The sequence below is a fragment of the Ranitomeya variabilis genome, chromosome 1, assembly GCF_051348905.1.
Source record: "Ranitomeya variabilis isolate aRanVar5 chromosome 1, aRanVar5.hap1, whole genome shotgun sequence".
NCBI classification, from domain to species: domain Eukaryota; kingdom Metazoa; phylum Chordata; class Amphibia; order Anura; family Dendrobatidae; genus Ranitomeya; species Ranitomeya variabilis.
The window spans coordinates 1,082,091,864-1,082,110,137 of NC_135232.1; the positions used below are offsets into that span (position 1 = coordinate 1,082,091,864).

An 18,274-nucleotide genomic window follows, 5' to 3' on the forward strand; every position below is an offset into this window, starting at 1 on the left:
AGCAGTGGATCCATAAAAAATGGTTAAAGGGGCGCTCCAGCGCCGCCCCCGCCATTGTGGAATGACGTACCCGCAGATGGCAGCCAGGATGTGTGCATGATCGGCAGGTATCGGATTAGGATGGGATGTGTGCATGATCGGCAGGTATCGGATTAGGATGGGATGTGTGCATGATCGGCAGGTATCGGATTAGGATGGGATGTGTGCATGATCGGCAGGTATCGGATTAGGATGGGATGTGTGCATGATCGGCAGGTATCGGATTAGGATGGGATGTGTGCATGATCGGCAGGTATCGGATTAGGATGGGATGTGTGCATGATCTGCAGGTATCGGATTAGGATGGGATGTGTGCATGATTGGCAGGTATCGGATTAGGATGGGATGTGTGCATGATCGGCAGGTATCGGATTAGGATGGGATGTGTGCATGATCGGCAGGTATCGGATTAGGATGGGATGTGTGCATGATCGGCAGGTATCGGATTAGGATGGGATGTGTGCATGATCTGCAGGTATCGGATTAGGATGGGATGTGTGCATGATCGGCAGGTATCGGATTAGGATGGGATGTGTGCATGATCGGCAGGTATCGGATTAGGATGGGATGTGTGCATGATCGGCTGGTATCGGATTAGGATGGGATGTGTGCATGATCGGCAGGTATCGGATTAGGATGGGATGTGTGCATGATCGGCAGGTATCGGATTAGGATGGGATGTGTGCATGATCGGCAGGTATCGGATTAGGATGGGATGTGTGCATGATCGGCTGGTATCGGATTAGGATGGGATGTGTGCATGATCGGCAGGTATCGGATTAGGATGGGATGTGTGCATGATCGGCAGGTATCGGATTAGGATGGGATGTGTGCATGATCGGCAGGTATCGGATTAGGATGGGATGTGTGCATGATCGGCAGGTATCGGATTAGGATGGGATGTGTGCATGATCGGCAGGTATCGGATTAGGATGGGATGTGTGCATGATCGGCAGGTATCGGATTAGGATGGGATGTGTGCATGATCGGCAGGTATCGGATTAGGATGGGATGTGTGCATGATCGGCAGGTATCGGATTAGGATGGGATGTGTGCATGATCGGCAGGTATCGGATTAGGATGGGATGTGTGCATGATCGGCTGGTATCGGATTAGGATGGGATGTGTGCATGATCGGCAGGTATCGGATTAGGATGGGATGTGTGCATGATCGGCAGGTATCGGATTAGGATGGGATGTGTGCATGATCGGCAGGTATCGGATTAGGATGGGATGTGTGCATGATCGGCAGGTATCGGATTAGGATGGGATTTGTGCACTATACCTGACACTGACACTTCTGCCAACGCAGTGACAACTGTGCCGCTTCTAACAAAGCAGAAGTGAGTCTCCAGAGAACCTTGCATTGATTTGATTTTCTTTGCATGCTTTTTATGCCACTAATATTACTATTTTTTTTCCTCTCCTCTCTTCCCTCCATCCATAGCACCTGAAACACTGATGCGTGCTCTGGAGCTGCTCAATTACCTGGCTGCCTTAAATGATGATGGAGATCTGACCGAACTGGGATCCATGATGGCAGAGTTCCCCCTGGACCCCCAGCTTGCCAAGATGGTCATTGCCAGTTGTGACTACAACTGTTCTAATGAGATCCTATCCATAACCGCTATGTTGTCAGGTAATAGCAGGGCACATGCAAAGGAAGTGCCCCCTTCAGAATGGCTTACTGTATGAAAGTCAGCCCTCCTTATGTGGGATTGTGCGGAGCGGAGACTAATCCCTACACCTTCTCCAGTCTTTATACATTTGGATAGAGATTGGCATGTATTGTGGTCCGTGTTTGCTGTAGAAATGGCTAAGGCACCCTAGATAATCTTGCCTTTGCATGCAGCATACTTGTCCTTGCCCCTGGTACACAGGCCATAAGCTTTATACACCGGTCAATGGCATCTCCTAGGTGTTGGCCATCAGACCAAAGCATCTTGGATTTCCTCCCCAAGACGAGTGCGGCCAGATGGGTTTCTACCCCTCTTTATTGTCACTAAACACATATTGCCATGCTGTGAATGTGTAGTAGATGTGGGTCCAACCTGAGTCCCTCATATTTGTTGAAAAAGGGGACATTTCTATTGCCACCTGCAATGAAGAGGGTGCTGTACACACATGGCTCTTATGTTTATGCGAGTTCTGAATACTTCAGATAGGAGTACCCCCTCAGCACTAACTTTTGCCCAGTGTTAATGTGCGTGTTCATCACGGTGGCAGTCGGCTGAAAGAAATCTTGTGGCCAAGAGCTGTCTTGTGTATGGCCAGACCCTGTCACCTTCATATTCTCAGCGGTACTAGAGCTCCTTTCTGGTACGTCTTCTTTCCCCTGGTAGAACTATGGGCAGACATTTTAATCCTAATATATTTGGGTGGCACCTATGCGGACCTCGTACATGACAAACACCCCCACTGCCCCCAATCTGTCCGTGTGAAGGAGCTTGCATGTCCCGGCAGCAAGCATGAATGACATCTGACAACGTTGTGGAACCGTTTTTCTGATTAGATCATGTTGATTCTTCTATAGGAGTAGTAACTAACTTTGGAAAACTATCTGAAGAAAGTGAAAAACTTGAGTCAGCCTTAACCTTGCTATGCGTCCGTGCATCCGTACTTTATTCATTAGATGTATATGCTCATTTATTATCACCTTTTTCTTTTTATAGAGCTTTCAGATGAATCAGACTCAGAGCAGACGGGCAGGGCAGTGAGGCTATGTTTTTTGTGCTCGGCTTCTTCTGTGGAGGTGGCAGTAGCTTAGAGGGAGCGATTGTAACTTCACAGCCACAGCTGACAACTTCTGATAACCTTTATACTCTGCGACAATATAAAGAGTTAATGATTACGTGACACCCGGGATAAATATATAATTATCACTCGGTGAGCGGCCTGTAAAGAAATGCAGCATATTCCTCCATACAAGAACCTACAAGCCCTTTATACTATCTGTTTCTAAGTATTTAGTTTATGTAGTTGTCGTCTACAATGGCTGCACAATAGCTCTAGTTGTCAAACCGTAATCGTAGCTGCTCCTTTTACAGAGCTCCATATATCGGTCAATTGCTACCTGTTACAGATAACGCTGCCTCCATCTTTGCCGTCATCCCCCCTACGATCTGTTCTGTGGTGGAACCTGTTAGCGTTATGCTTCCTTATAGCGCCACCACAGGGGGAATTTGGGGTTGTAATTAAAAAACATAATACTGGTTGGGTCGGTCATAGAGGGGAGCTTTTTATAATGTGTCTCCACTTGGACTAAGAGATGAAGATCCCCTATATTATCCCAGAACCTTTTAAAGATGGCAGGCGCTGGCTTTTTCGCCTCCTGTCGCTTACATATACACCAGTAAATAATAATTGTCTGCAGACTTGGTGTTGAAATGTGAAAATTAATCTTAAACAAAAAAAATCCCATAGGCTTCAGAGGTGTTTAGGAAGTTTCCCTACTGCTGCCACCTCCGCAGAGATCTACTGGTTCTCTATAGAAGGCGTAGTCAGGGAGGCTGCAGGAAGCACATACAGCCCTGTCCCAGCGGTTTCCATCCTGGTCCCTCAGGTCCTGCCTGAGACGGCAGCCTTTCTAGGTGGTCCTGTTTAGACCTTATGACCCCGACATATATTTGCTCACTTACTGGCCGTCACGGTGCTGTACACATCAATAAGTTCTAGACCGTATAATCAGATGCCTTGTAGTTTTGAAACCCTCTTGTCTTACAGATGGGGTTAGGTGTTGATGTACCACAGAAAGGTAGTATTCAGCCCAAGATGCAGTTGGAGGTCCGTCCTGCCCTGCCCTATGCTCTGTGAACTGACCTAGCTAGGCCTTGTTCCTCTGTCAGTGAATGCGTGACTCATCGATATGGGCATTTGTGTTGGGCCCATACCAACCTTGTTTAGTCCCACAGTGTTTTATCCGACCCACGGAAGTCAAGAAAGCTGCAGATGAATCCAAGATGCGGTTTGCCCACATAGACGGCGACCATCTGACGCTGCTGAACGTCTACCACGCCTTCAAACAGAGTAAGTGGCGTCTTAAAATCTCGACCCTGCGTGTAAGGATATGGGGGGCTTAGATAAGTTCAGTTTAAGGCTCTGTTCACATCTGCCACTGTTTTAGCAGAACTACAACACCGTGCCATATCTGACCTCTTGGCGGATATTATTGCTGCTGACTTCAGTTGGGGTCCGTCATGTTCCCATGAGGTGTCCAAAGTTTAGAAAGGAAAAATAATGTGGACTTATGTTTCTCAAGAAAAAAGACATAATTACGGATGTGAACAGAGCCTAAGGCCATATTCCCACTTTTTTTTTTGTTTTTATTGCGAAGAAAACCTGTATTTAAGGCCAAACTCTCACATCTGTGTGTCACAGTATGGACTGCGATGCACTAGAAGTCTCGTACATAAGTATAAGACTGTTGTCGGATGGGTGTGTGAATCTGGACTAACCCTTTAAGCCAAGTGGGCGTGATTTCATGAAAACTCATGCTTGCTGTGTCTTATAGAGCATACTCACCTGTGCATATTGTGTCTATAGGCTTCAATGAGGAGCCGTAAATAAAATGTAAGTGCTTTTCTGCACTAAAGCATCTCCTAAAAAAATGTAGCCTCTTTCCCTGGTGATCTCCATTCAATCCGGTGCTCATCAATACAACATGGGGAGCATGGGGGCGCAGAGGTCAGTGTAAAGCAGCCTCCCCTGCCGTCATGTGCCCCAGGATGAACATCCACCGCTCGGCACAAGGATTGAAGGGGATCAGGTTAGGTCCGAAGAATAAGACTGGAAACCTGTCACGTTTAGAGATAAAGGTGGAGGGTCGCTTTAATGACCTTCATCTGGGTGAAACGAGTGGGAAATGTCAGAATCTGCAGAAGTAATCTTGAAGCATAATAATGTGTGTAGTGAAATACAACCCTATGACGCTGGATTGTGGATGTCATTCTCTGACATGGCTGACTCATCCTGCCGGCATATGAACAAGCCGTCCACCTACACTATAAGCCTCGCAGGCCTTATACCACGGACAAACCCTCTGCAGAATCCCCACGTCTTGCATGCAGATTGGCTTGTGGATTTCACTTTGCAATCCTTCAGATTTTTGGCTGGATTTATGTGTAGTTTCCTCCCACGGGATTCTTGTACAAAGGCTTTATTTTTCAGTTTCTTAAACAAACTTCTTCAGTTTCCAAGCATTTTTTAATTTTTTTTCTTTGTGCTTTTTTTTTTTTTCCTCAAGTCCTATGAAGAAACCCATGCTGAGAAAAATCACAAAAAGTGCAGGAAAAAAATGCCAAAATCCAGGCTAATTTCTTTTTAGTCCCAGATACATCTATTAGGGGGAGGGATAACGTTATATTAGATGTCCTAAGGCCGGTTCTTCATGTCTGACAGTCTGAGTACAGACTTTGAATGTTAGACTGGTGAAGTCGTCCTAACATTCTGCCTACCCACGAGTCATTGGTGGGGTGCAGGTGTGGACTGTGAAAGCTCACCATGGACATCCAGAAATACAGAAGGGCCACATTAATTTAGTTTTGTATAATTTACATCTCCATTGTTGACCCCAAAGTCTCATTTAATAGCGATGAGCGACCGTGGTCTGATAAGGATCTATCCTGGCACGCTTGGGGGCTAACAGAGTATCTCGGGGCAACTCAAAAAATATATTCGAGTCCTCGCGACTTCATGTCTCGCTGCTGTTTGACAGCTGCAACACATTTTGTTAGGCAAACCCTGCGTGTGTTGTGGCTGTCGAACATATTAATGAATGGCGGACCCCTCGGCTTGTTGGCTCCCAGTTGACGTCCTCATGCTCCATATTAATCAATGGCGGACCCCTCGGCTTGTTGGTTCTCAGTTGATGTCTTCATGTTCCATATTAATCAATGGCGGACCCCTCGGCTTGTTGGTTCCCAGTTGATGTCTTCATGTTCCATATTAATCAATGGCGGACCCCTCGGCTTGTTGGTTCCCAGTTGATGTCTTCATGTTCCATATTAATGAATGGCGGACCCCTCGGCTTGTTGGTTTTCTATATCAAAATGACCTGAGTGGCGTCTTGTCCTTCTGTCTTACCTTGACCCACAGCAGTTTTGTGACCAGTAATGATGTGTCATTTGGTTGTCGTTTTGAGACTTTTTTTTTTTTTCCCCTTCATTTTCTGATCAAGGTGTCTAACTCTTCCTCCCGCAGATCACGAGGCGTCTCAGTGGTGTTATGACAACTTCATTAACTACAGGTCCCTGATGTCTGCAGACAATGTACGGCAGCAGCTGTCCCGAATCATGGACAGATTTAACTTGCCACGTAGAAGCACAGACTTCACAAGCCGGGATTATTACATTAATATCAGAAAAGCTTTGGTTACCGGCTATTTTATGCAGGTACGTTCCAGCATCTGGAAGAAGAGCAGACTCTGGGTTGCTGCCTTTCAGGTTGACTTCAGATGGGAAATAAATTGCATAAACTGTTATGAGAGTCGCTAAAATCATATAAGCAGGTCTTGTAGGAATTCGTATGTGAGAACTGGAGGGACAGGAGAAAGTACAAGCAATTAACTCCACATAAATGGATCGTGGCCTCCCTACTGATCTGTGATATGAGAAAATTAACTCCTCATATGCTTGTTGATGCCTGTTCCTGTTTAGATTTTTTAAAAATTTTTCTAAGCTACTTGAGTTAGACGAAATTATCCAACATATGGTACGTTGTCGGCTCTGTCACCTCAGATCTTGATAAATATAGCATGCCCAGAAATGTCTGCTGCTCTCCAGACCGTGGGGGATTATCCATGATGGGCTCTTTCCGAACAATTTCCTTGCACTGAGTATATTCATACATCTGGATTGTCTGATTGTTGTGCTAATTTCCTAACATGTAACTGAATCTTTAAGCATCTGTCCATTTTTTTGTTTGTTTTTTTTTGTTAATTTATTATGCTTTGCTTATATGGCGCCATTTTATTCTGCAGCACTTTACACATTATCGTCGCTGTCCCCAACGGGGCTCACAATCTAAATTCCCCATCAGTATGTCTTTAGAGTGTGGAAGTACCAGGAGGAAACCCACAGAAACACGGGGAGAACATACAAACTCCTTGCAGATGTTGTCCTTGGTGGGATTTGAATCTAGGTCCTCAGTGCTGCAAGGCTGCAGTGCTAACCACTGAGCCATCGTGCTGTCCCGTCGTGGAAAGACTTTCAGGAGATTGTGTATTACTTATATATTCGGAAACTCTTAAGTCATGATCCAAACACATTTTGTAAAAATATAAAGTGGCCAACCCCTTTAAATAGAATCTATTACCAGGTTTTTGCCACCCGTCCGAGAGCACCATGATGTTGGAACAAAGACCCCGATTCCAGCGATGTGTCACTTACTGGGCTGCTTATTTCAGTTTAGATGAAATCAGTTTTATCTGCTACAGAGCTATCAGTTCTCTAAGGCCATCTGCACACGTTCAGTATTTTTCGCGTTTTTTTCGCTATAAAAACGCGAAAAAAACGCTTACATATGCCTCCCATTATTTTCAGTGTATTCCGCATTTTTTGTGCACATGCTGCATTTTTTCCGCGAAAAAATCGCATCGCGGAAAAAAAAGCAACATGTTCATTAAATTTGCGGAATTGCGGGGGTTCCGCACACCTAGGAATGCATTGATCTGCTTGCTTCCCGCACGGGGCTGTGCACACCATGCGGGAATTAAGCAAATCATGTGCAGTTGGTACCCAGGGTGGAGGAGGGGAGACTCTCCTCCACGGACTGGGCACCATATAATTGGTAAAAAAAAAAGAATTAAAATAAAAAATAGTCATATACTCACCCTCTGATGGCCCCGGAGTGTTCCCGCCTCTCAGCGGTGCATGCTCTCATCCGTTCCTATAGATGGTGTGGTTCAGGACCTGCGATGACGTCGCTGTCTTGTGATTGGTCGCGTGACCGCTCACGTGACCGTGACGTCATCAAAGGTCCTGAACCACACCATCTATAGGAACAGACGCCGCTGAGGAGGTCGGCTGTCTGCAGGTGAGTATAACCATTTTTTAAAATTATTTTTAACTTGATATCTTTTTACTATTGATGCTGCATAAGCAGCATCTATAGTAAAAAGTTGGTCACACTTGTCAAACACTATGTTTGACAAGTGTGACCAACCTGTCAGTCAGTTTTCCAATGCTACAGATCGCTTGGAAAACTTTAGCATTCTGCAAGCTAATTATGCTTGCAAAATGCTTAAAAAAAAACGGGAAAAGAACGCAAAAAAAATGCGGATTTCTTGCAGAAAATTTCCGTTTTTCTTCAGGAAATTTCTGCAAGAAATCCTGACGTGTGCACATACCCTTAACGTTGAGCCCTGTATAACCCCTCCCACAGTACCGTGCATAGGCAGAAAGGAGCCAATCTGTGGTGGGGGTAGGGTTATACAGAGCTCATAAATGTAAAGCACTACCTGACAGACTTTACTAGTCTTCTAGTGATATTCTCCTGATAAATCCGTCTTATAAATAACTGACAAATCAGTGACACTTCACTGGAAACAGGGGCTGTCTCTCTACATTATGCAGCTTCCCAGATTAGGTGGCAGAGATTTCCTTTAAAGCTGTCACATGTTTTTATGGACACAACAGGATATGCAGGGACTGGCCCTGTAAATCTTTTTCTGTTCTCACAAGCATGTGAACGCTACAGACAGTGATTGGTTGCAGCGGTGATGTATTATATTGCCTTCAGCAGTCACAAGCTGAAAGAGAAAGCCTGGATATTTGTGAGAGACCTGGGTAGAGGATGTGATGGAGATGATCTATTGTCTGCCTTTATCCTTTACTATTCATGTCCTCTTTCTACATGTTACATGTATGGATGTTCCTTAGAAAAACTACTACTCCCAAAATCTCTACCATGTTTCAAATATGAGACCCTCCAGGAAACGTTCCGTACATTGATCAGTGTGATCTTATGTGATTGATGCACACTTTGCGTTTATTGACTTTTTTTGTCTTCTTTCATTGCTGGTTTCCTGCTTTTTCCTATGTTTTAGGCTCTGTTCACATGTCCAGTTATATATCTGTAATTGATCTAATACAAATAATAATAAAAAAAACACTCTACCCCAGATCCTTTACTAATAAAGCAACAAATGCCAAGGACCAAAGTTTCAATTTTCTCCTACGTATCATTGGGGGACACAGGACGAATGGGTGTTATGCTGCTGCCACCAGGAGGACACTAAGTTAAACACACACAAAAGATTAACTCCTCCCCTGCAGTATACACCCACAGGCTGGACAATCCAGAGCCAGTTCTTACTTAGTGTCTCAGGAGGCACTTGGGTCCTCAGGACCCCACCAATTTTTGTTTTTAACGGAAGGGAGCGACAGGCAAATTTTCAGCTCTGATCTCTCCCGCACCAACAACGGGCAAGTACATGGAGCGTTCCTCCTGTATCCTTTCCCGCGACGATGGATGCCAGCCCTGGCTCACTTTCCAGTGTGGCGACGGTTCCCTAGCGTTCCGATCTCCCTCCCTCCCTGTCAGGCGACCACGGGGACTAATCATCCACCTAAGTTTCCTGGAGCCAGGGCACAGCCGGACAGAATGCCATGGCGTCCGTGCAGCCGCCCACTGCATCACCACTGAACATAGCGGATGTTGCACGGCGGCAGAAGCTCTCCACCCTCTCCCTACTAAGGTGAAGGTGGATGGAGCATCGGCCCCATCGCACAAGGTAAGTGCGGGGGCCGACCAGCTGACAGGGGACCGCCCGTTCAGGGATCCACTTTCTAATGCGGCGCTGCAGCCGCGGGGCACGGGCAATCCGGCGCTCTGTTAGGGCGGTGGCACAGTTTACCGTCCCTGGTCCGGATTCCACCACGGACAATCTGTGGCAATGGCAGCGTTCCGACGCGCATAGCAGGGAATCCACCGCCCGCCCACGACACGCCCCCCTCCCTCTCTCTCTCCCTCTCTGGGCGCTTCTCGTTCCCGAGAAGCGCCCTTCTCACATCTCGGCGGCCATCTTGGACCAGGAAGTGCGCTGGCGGCTCTGCAGCACCACAGTGCACAGGACTTCAGGATCTCTCTCTGTCAAGCACCGCGGAACTTGGTGAGACGCACTCAGTAGGATTGTCTCTTCCCCTGCCAGTACGCTCACTTTATGGCAAAGATGTCACAGTCTAGGCAAAAACGGACTGGAAAGACCCACTCTGTTATTTTTGCTGTGTGCACCTCCTGCAAGGTATCTCTGCCCCGAGGTCACACTACCCCGCTGTGCTCCGCCTGCGAAATGTCTGCGGCACAGGATACTCCGGCCTCTGACCCGGAATGTAGTGAGCCTAGTACCCCCGCATGGGCGTCCTCCCTTGCTCGATCTGTGGCATCCTTGGAAAGGACGATACAGTCCCTCCGTGACCCGTCCCTTACCCAGGGCGCTTCCACGGATGATGTAACGCGGCCTAAAAACCCCTCTCGGCCTAGAGGTCGTACCGTTTCCAGAAGCCCTCTCTCATCTAGAAAGAAGTCCAGGGTAATATCTCCGGTCCGTGATCAGCCCTCCGGCTCAGAGAGCGAAGTCTCTCGTCACTCATCCCCAGCTCATAGCAGGGAATCCTTTCTGGACGACGCATCCAGCGTGTCCTGTTCCCCAGAGTATCGTCACGACCAAGAGACCCTAGATTCTCTCATAGACTCGGTAAGTCAGACGCTACAGTTAGAGGAGGAAACCCCGTCCAAGGCGGTTCATCCCGTGTCATTCGGGCGAACCACAAAGGCTCATAGATTTTTTCCTACGCATCCTCAATTTAAGGACATTGTCGATCTCCACAGGGTCCGTCCGGATAAACGCTTCTCAGGTCAGAAGGCTATGCAATTGAAGTATCCGTTTGCTCAGGACCTTGCTAAGGAGTGGTCTCAGTCACCCTCCGTGGACCCGCCAGTGTCGCGGCTAGCCACCAAGGCGGTTCTATCCTCCTCCGAGGGCGCGTCCATCAAGCATCCCACTGATAGACAAATTGACCAGATGGCTCGCTCGGCTTTTGAAGCTTCCTCGGCTTCTCTCTTCCCTTCTTTTGCCGCCACATGGGTTGCAAAAACCATGACCCATTGGGCCGAGTCTTTAGCCTCTACAGCTCTACACGCCGACTTACCCCCCGAGGTTTCACACCTGGCCACTCAGATTGCCAGAGCGGGGGACTTTGTAGTTTCCGCATCCTTAGACGCGGCCAATTGTGCCTCACAGGCAGCGGCCAATGCTGTCACGATCCGCAGATCCCTTTGGCTCAGGGACTGGAAAGCGGACTCAGGATCCAAAAAATCTCTCACGTCCCTTCCATACCAGGGCGAACGCCTTTTTGGGGACAAACTAGATAAAATTATCGCAGACTCCACAGGGGGAAAGAGCAAATTCCTTCCCCAGCAACGGACCTTTCGTCCCTTTCGCAACCAACAGGGCCGAGGCCGATATTTCCGTTTCGGCTCCAATTGGTCCAATTCTCCCTCCGCGCCACCCGGCGCCGGGAGAGGTCAGCGCAAGGACAGAACCTCCCAGCCATCTTACAAACCTTCTCCCTCTTGGAGAGGCAGACCCAGACAACAGGGGTCCAGGGGGCCCAGACCCAACAGGTCTCCACCTCAATGACTCTTGGCAGACGCCAAAGGACACCGACAGAGTTGGCGGCCGCCTACTCTTCTTTCGGGACGCGTGGCTCTCGGTAGTTCCCGACCGATGGGTCCGCGAACTGGTATCCTTCGGTTACAAGATAGTTTGTCTCTCTTCCCCCATCTCGTTTCTTCCAGTCCCCTCCTCCCAGAGCAAGGGTCCGTCAGTATTTTCAGGCCATAAGATCGCTATGGGAAGACGGGGTCATCATCCCGGTACCTCAGAACGAGAGGTACCAAGGTTTCTATTCAAATCTTTTCATTGTACCAAAGAAGGACGGCTCAGTACGTCCAATATTGGACCTCAAGCTCCTCAACAAGAACGTCCGTGTACGTCAATTCCGTATGGAGTCCCTCCGCTCGGTAATTGCCTCTCTGGAAGAGGGCGAGTTCCTTGCGTCTCTAGATGTTCAAGACGCTTACTTGCACATTCCCATCCTACCGTCTCATCAGCGCTTCCTCCGCTTCGCGGTCCAGGGGCACCATTTTCAGTTTGTCGCCCTACCTTTCGGGCTGGCCACTGCTCCTCGGGTGTTCACCAAGGTCATGGCAGCTGCCGTGGCCATTCTACATGCTCGAGGCATAGTGGTGTTGCCCTACTTGGACGACATCCTCATAAAAGGCCCCTCTTTCCGGTCCTGTTCAGAAGCGGTAGACGTCACTATAAATACCTTTTTGCGCCTGGGCTGGAAAATCAATTTCAAAAAATCTTCCCCAGTCCCGGCCCAAACCATATCCTACCTGGGAATGATCTTAGACTCCTCTCAGGGTCTAGTACTTTTGCCTCCGGAAAAGGTATCCACTCTTCAGAGAGAAGTCCGGAAGCTTACTCAACCTCGCTCTCACTCCCTACGCTTCTCCATGAGGGTACTCGGCAGGATGGTGGCGGCAATGGAGGCAGTGCCCTTTGCGGTTTTTCACCTCCGTCCCTTACAACATGCCATTCTGGCAGTATGGGACAGGAATCCCGCCTCGCTCGACCGCCGTCTCCTTCTCTCTCGCCCAATCAGACAGTCCCTCAGGTGGTGGACCAAGAGGTCCTCCCTGACTCGGGGGAAGTCTTTCCTTCCGGTGCACTGGCTGGTTGTCACAACGGACGCCAGTCTCTTCGGCTGGGGTGCAGTGTTCCAGCGTCACTCGACTCAGGGTCGCTGGTCTCTGCAGGAGTCCCAGCTGCCCATCAATATCCTAGAGATTCGGGCAATCAGACTGGCTCTCCATCATTTTCAGCCGTTCCTCTCCGGCCGTGCGGTCAGAGTCCAGTCCGACAACGCCACTGCGGTAGCCTACATCAACCGCCAAGGGGGCACTCGCAGCAAGGCGGCCATGGTCGAGGTGACGCTAATTCTCCGCTGGGCCGAGACACATCATTCCATACTCTCAGCAGTTTTTATCCCAGGCGTGGAAAACTGGGAAGCGGACTTTCTCAGTCGCCACAGCCTCGATCCCGGAGAGTGGTCTCTCCATCCCGCAATCTTTCACCAGATATGCTCTCGATGGGGGACCCCGGACGTGGACCTAATGGCATCTCGCCTCAATTGCCAGGTTCCCGTCTTCATGGCCAGGTCTCACGACCCCTCAGCCTTCGGAGCCGACGCTCTCGTCCTCTCATGGCAGGGTTTCAGACTCCCATACATCTTTCCCCCAATTCCTCTTCTGACAAAGGTGATCAGGAAGATCAAGGCAGAACGGATCCCAGTACTTCTCATCGCTCCGGACTGGCCGCGCAGGACATGGTATGCCGAGATGGTTCAACTGGTCTCAGACGTACCTTGGAGGCTGCCGAGTCGCGCAGACCTCCTGTCTCAAGGGCCCATTTACCACCCGAACTCAGAGGCCCTGTGTTTAACGGTGTGGCCGTTGAGTCCTGGGTACTGAGGCAGAAGGGGTTGCCCCAGACGGTGATATCTACCATGCTCCGCGCACGCAAGCCTTCTTCTATGCGCATCTACCACCGCGCCTGGAAGGTATACTTCGCCTGGTGCAGGAAGCGGGGACGTTTCCCCCTCCGTTTTTCTATCCCTCACATTTTGGAATTCCTCCAATCAGGCGGCTTAGACTTGGGTCTTGCTCTCAGCTCTCTTAAGGGCCAAATTTCTGCTCTCTCGGTTCTTTTTCAGAGAAAGATTGCAAACAGATTGCAGGTCAGGACCTTCATCCAGGGTGTTTCTCATATGGCTCCGCCTTACAAGATGCCCTTGGAACCATGGGACCTGAACCTAGTTCTCCGTGCTCTTCAAGAGCCCCCCTTTGAGCCCTTGCATGAAGTGTCTTTGCTGTTCTTGTCTTGGAAGATTGCCTTCCTCGTGGCTGTCACGTCTATTAGACGTGTCTCTGAGCTGGCAGCTCTGTCGTGCCGACCTCCTTTCCTCGTGTTCCACCAGGACAAGGTGGTTCTGCGGACATGTCCGACTTTTCTTCCGAAGGTCGTTTCCTCCTTCCATCTTAATGAGGAGATTGTCCTTCCCTCACTGTGCCCTGCTCCTTCCCACCGCACGGAAAGGGCGCTCCACACTCTGGACTTAGTGAGGGGTCTTAGACGTTACGTCTCCAGAACTGCGTCTCTCCGTAGGTCAGACGCCTTGTTCGTTCTTCCGCAGGGGCCACGGAAGGGACTACCTGCTTCCAAGGCCTCCATTGCCAAGTGGATTCGTTCCGCCATCCAAGAGTCCTACCGTGTCAAGGGTCACGCCGCACCTCCGGGGATCAAGGCTCATTCTACCCGGTCAGTCGGCGCGTCCTGGGCCATCCGGCACCAGGCATCGGCAGCGCAGGTCTGCAAGGCTGCTACATGGTCCAGCCTGCATACATTCACGAAGCACTACCATGTGCACTCTCAGGCCTCGGCAGACGCGTCCTTCGGTAGGCGAATCCTACAAGCGGCAGTGTCTCATCTGTAGCTCGTAGGCACGCACAGCATTTATAACTTCTTGTTGGCCCACCCAGGGACTGCTTTGGGACGTCCCATTCGTCCTGTGTCCCCCAATGATACGTAGGAGAAAAGGAGATTTTTGTGTACTCACCGTAAAATCTTTTTCTCCGAGTCATCATTGGGGGACACAGCACCCTCCCTGTTAGCCTAGTTGGCTCAATTGTTCTTTTCAGTCTGTGTTTTGACTATGACATGTTTTCTGTTTGTTAACTGGCTTACTCCTACTGCTTTGTTACCGAACTGGCTCTGGATTGTCCAGCCTGTGGGTGTATACTGCAGGGGAGGAGTTAATCTTTTGTGTGTGTTTAACTTAGTGTCCTCCTGGTGGCAGCAGCATAACACCCATTCGTCCTGTGTCCCCCAATGATGACTCGGAGAAAAAGATTTTACGGTGAGTACACAAAAATCTCCTTTTTTTAAATGGATCGGTCTGTAAGGACCTGGAAAGGAGTGAAACAGAAGACATGTCCTGATTGTGGCGCTTCTGTTACAGTCAATTGACTGGAAATCCGATCCAAGAACCGGCGTAACCGGACGTGTGAACAGAGCCTTGCATAGCTTCCCGGTGTGTCCATATTTTTTCTTGGCGTTGTATCGCTATTCTAAGCGGACTGGCGTTGTCTCCTTCTCTGCCGTGTGCCGCTATGGTGTGTCCATTGTCTCTCTGCGGCTGTACGAGTCCTCGGCCTCCTGACCGTGGAGAGATTTGTCTCCGCTCTTGAGCGGTGAAGTGTAAATAAACGGGTTTCTATCTCTGTAACCTTTTTTATTGAGCCGCTTTGTAAGAATTATAATCCCTTCCATTCTATCTAAGAGTTTGGATTTATCTTCTCTCATAAGGTGGCACATTTGGAAAGAACAGGACATTACCTGACCGTGAAAGACAACCAAGTTGTGCAGTTACATCCTTCTACGGTTCTGGACCACAAGCCCGAGTGGGTCCTGTATAATGAATTTGTCCTTACAACAAAGAATTACATCCGCACATGCACAGACATAAAGCCAGAATGGTAAGTGTCCAGCTTCTCGCTCTGTGTAAGCGAGCACGATAAATGTCGGCTTTATTCTAGGCCATACAATTCCTGTATTCCCAATAAGAGATAGATGTTTGCAATCGCAGCAGAAACATCTGAGCTCTGCAGGAACTTGCACAGCGACACAAAACTTGTGCATGCAAACGTCTTGGAGCCAGCAATCCACTAGTATCCGCTCCTCCATGTTTGCGTCTCCTCAACATGTGCCGAATGTGAATGTATCAGAAAATAGAATTTTCTGCCACCAGGTGATGATACGTTGGCTTGAATTTTAGACACCAAAGAAAAATTCTAGTAAATTGTTTTTCACGCATGTAGCTGTACCATATATAGTAAATATTAAGAGGAGAAAAAATAAAAACCTTTTTCTGATGACGCTCGCTGCAGTTCTATGTGTAATAGTGTAGCGAGCGGTAACAAAAGAAAGACAAGGAGGAGAATGTCCCCAGCCGCACACATACCGGCAGAATTCAGAGAGCGCTCAGTCTAGGAAGCAGGCACTGTTAATCAGAAGGAGGGCCCAATATGCAAGTGAGGTGGCGTAACTGCACCGAAACCTTGGCTATGCCAAGGATGCACCATGGCCCCTTCATTTTTATAGGAATTAAGATATTCAACATACATTTTTGGGTAAAAGTTTAACTTTAAAGCATCACTCCATTGCCTTTTCAGCATTGGAATGGTGTATAAAACGTGCGTCAGGGACCTTAGATGATAAGCACCACGCCAACCCTGCGAAAACAAGACTGGAGTGCTGCTTTACAATATGTGTGTGATTGCGATTTCAGGTGATCAGTTCTCACTGTGTTTTTTTTTCTTTTGCGTTTCCAGGTTGGTGAAAATTGCTGCCCAGTACTATGACATGGGCAACTTCCCACAGTGCGAAGCCAAGAGGCAGTTGGAAAGAATCCTTGCCAAATTTCAAACAAAGGAGTACTCCCAATACTGAGGGTTTACAAGTTTCTGAGATTTTTTTTTTTTTCTCTTGAGAACATGGACTGATCAATTTGTACCTTACGTGATGGTTCAGTGATGGCCTTGATCTGAAAGCTTTTTAATTTTTGATCTTTCATTACAGTAAATACTACGTTCTTTCATAATTGAAGCATTTATGGCTCCCCTTTGTGTTGACACTGTAGCTCGTACTGGAAACGTCGATCAATGTTTTTTGCAGTTTATTGGAAGTAGTTCTATATATAACAATGTTATAAGCATTTCACTAGAAATGTTTGAATCAGCTTCTGAAATGTGATCAGACCATGTTATGCATGACTGTCGTAACCATTGACATTCCTTATAGAAGTTGTGAGATGATACAACTGTAGTCCCGAACACCGTCCTCAGTGCGGAGGCATCAACATCAATAAAGTCTATTTATACTAAAAGTGTTGGTCTTGTTTTCTGCAAATTGACATGGATATGAAAAGTCTGTCAAAGTGGAAGTAATTGATTAAAAAATACTACGTGGTAAAAGTATAATTCCTGAGAACCACACAAATCTTGCTGTTGGAAGCTGCTGTCATCTTCTCTTTTTAACAGTAGCCACGCAATGGATAGACTGGGAGAGACTTGCTTTGTTTTGGGAGTTATTCATTCAGAATGTTAATCATATATCCTAAATGATACTAGCAACACCAGGAAACATATTAAGAGAAAAGAGGGGAAAATCAAAACACTAAATAGTGCATGAGAACCCCAAACCAAAAGAACCAACTCCATGCAAGAACATAGAAACAAGGAGTACAAAATGAGTCTGTAGGTACTATAAAAAGTATTATTTTATTATATAACAATTATAAGCTAATAGAGTGCATAGAATGTACAAGAAATAGATACATACAAAGGTGCGTAAGGACGGAAATTGTGGAAATCACCGGTGCGAGCTGCCCATGTAAGGTATATAGTAAATATAGAAAAACTGACTGAACAGCCATCTAGTCTGAACTGGTGCATAACCAAAAAGTCTTACATAGCAAATAGATAATGGCTGCACTCAAGTTTATTGTGCTAAAGCAAGGAAATGTGCAATATATGAAATGTGAACATATATTGCACATTTCCTTGCTTTAGCACAATAAACTTGAGTGCAGCCATTATCTATTTGCTATGTAAGACTTTTTGATTATGCACCAGTTCAGACTAGATGGCTGTTCAGTCAGTTTTTCTATATTTACTATGTATTGCTTTTTCTGACTTGAACGCCCCGCCCTTCACCATGCTGTGATTTTAATTACATCCAAACACAGTTGGTTCTAACCTCCTCTATAAATGCAGGCTTTACCATGTCATTAGCCATAGGTAAGTGTTCACACTAGGCAGACAGGTTAGTTACCCATTCGATCTGAGATTACCTTGACGTTTGGTGAATGGGCTCACAACTTTTGGCCAAATTTTGTGCTAAAAATCTCGTGTTTTTTCATAAATTTCACAAGCCATTATTCTGTTCACATTTCATATATTGCACATTTCCTTGCTTTAAAAAGCACAATAAACTTGAGTGCAGCCATTATCTATTTGCCATGTAAGGTATATACCATAGTAAAGTGCAGAGCTGCCAGAACATCACATCGTAGTTATGCTCGTGGGTAAAGCATATCCCACAGCATATAAT

General features: G+C 47.5%; 1 protein-coding gene across 1 annotated transcript in view; it reads left to right on the plus strand.

Moving 5' to 3' along the window:
* Window positions 1–17,048, plus strand: part of DHX15 (DEAH-box helicase 15) — a 63,955-nt gene extending 46,907 nt beyond the window's left edge. Inside the window, exons 10-14 of the mRNA XM_077279962.1 lie at window positions 1,487–1,678; window positions 3,943–4,065; window positions 6,238–6,428; window positions 15,470–15,639; window positions 16,495–17,048. Coding sequence (XP_077136077.1) covers window positions 1,487–1,678; window positions 3,943–4,065; window positions 6,238–6,428; window positions 15,470–15,639; window positions 16,495–16,612 — 794 coding nt within the window. The 3' untranslated portion in view covers window positions 16,613–17,048. The remainder of the gene's footprint in view (window positions 1–1,486; window positions 1,679–3,942; window positions 4,066–6,237; window positions 6,429–15,469; window positions 15,640–16,494) is intronic.
* The last annotated feature ends 1,226 nt before the right edge of the window (window positions 17,049–18,274 follow it).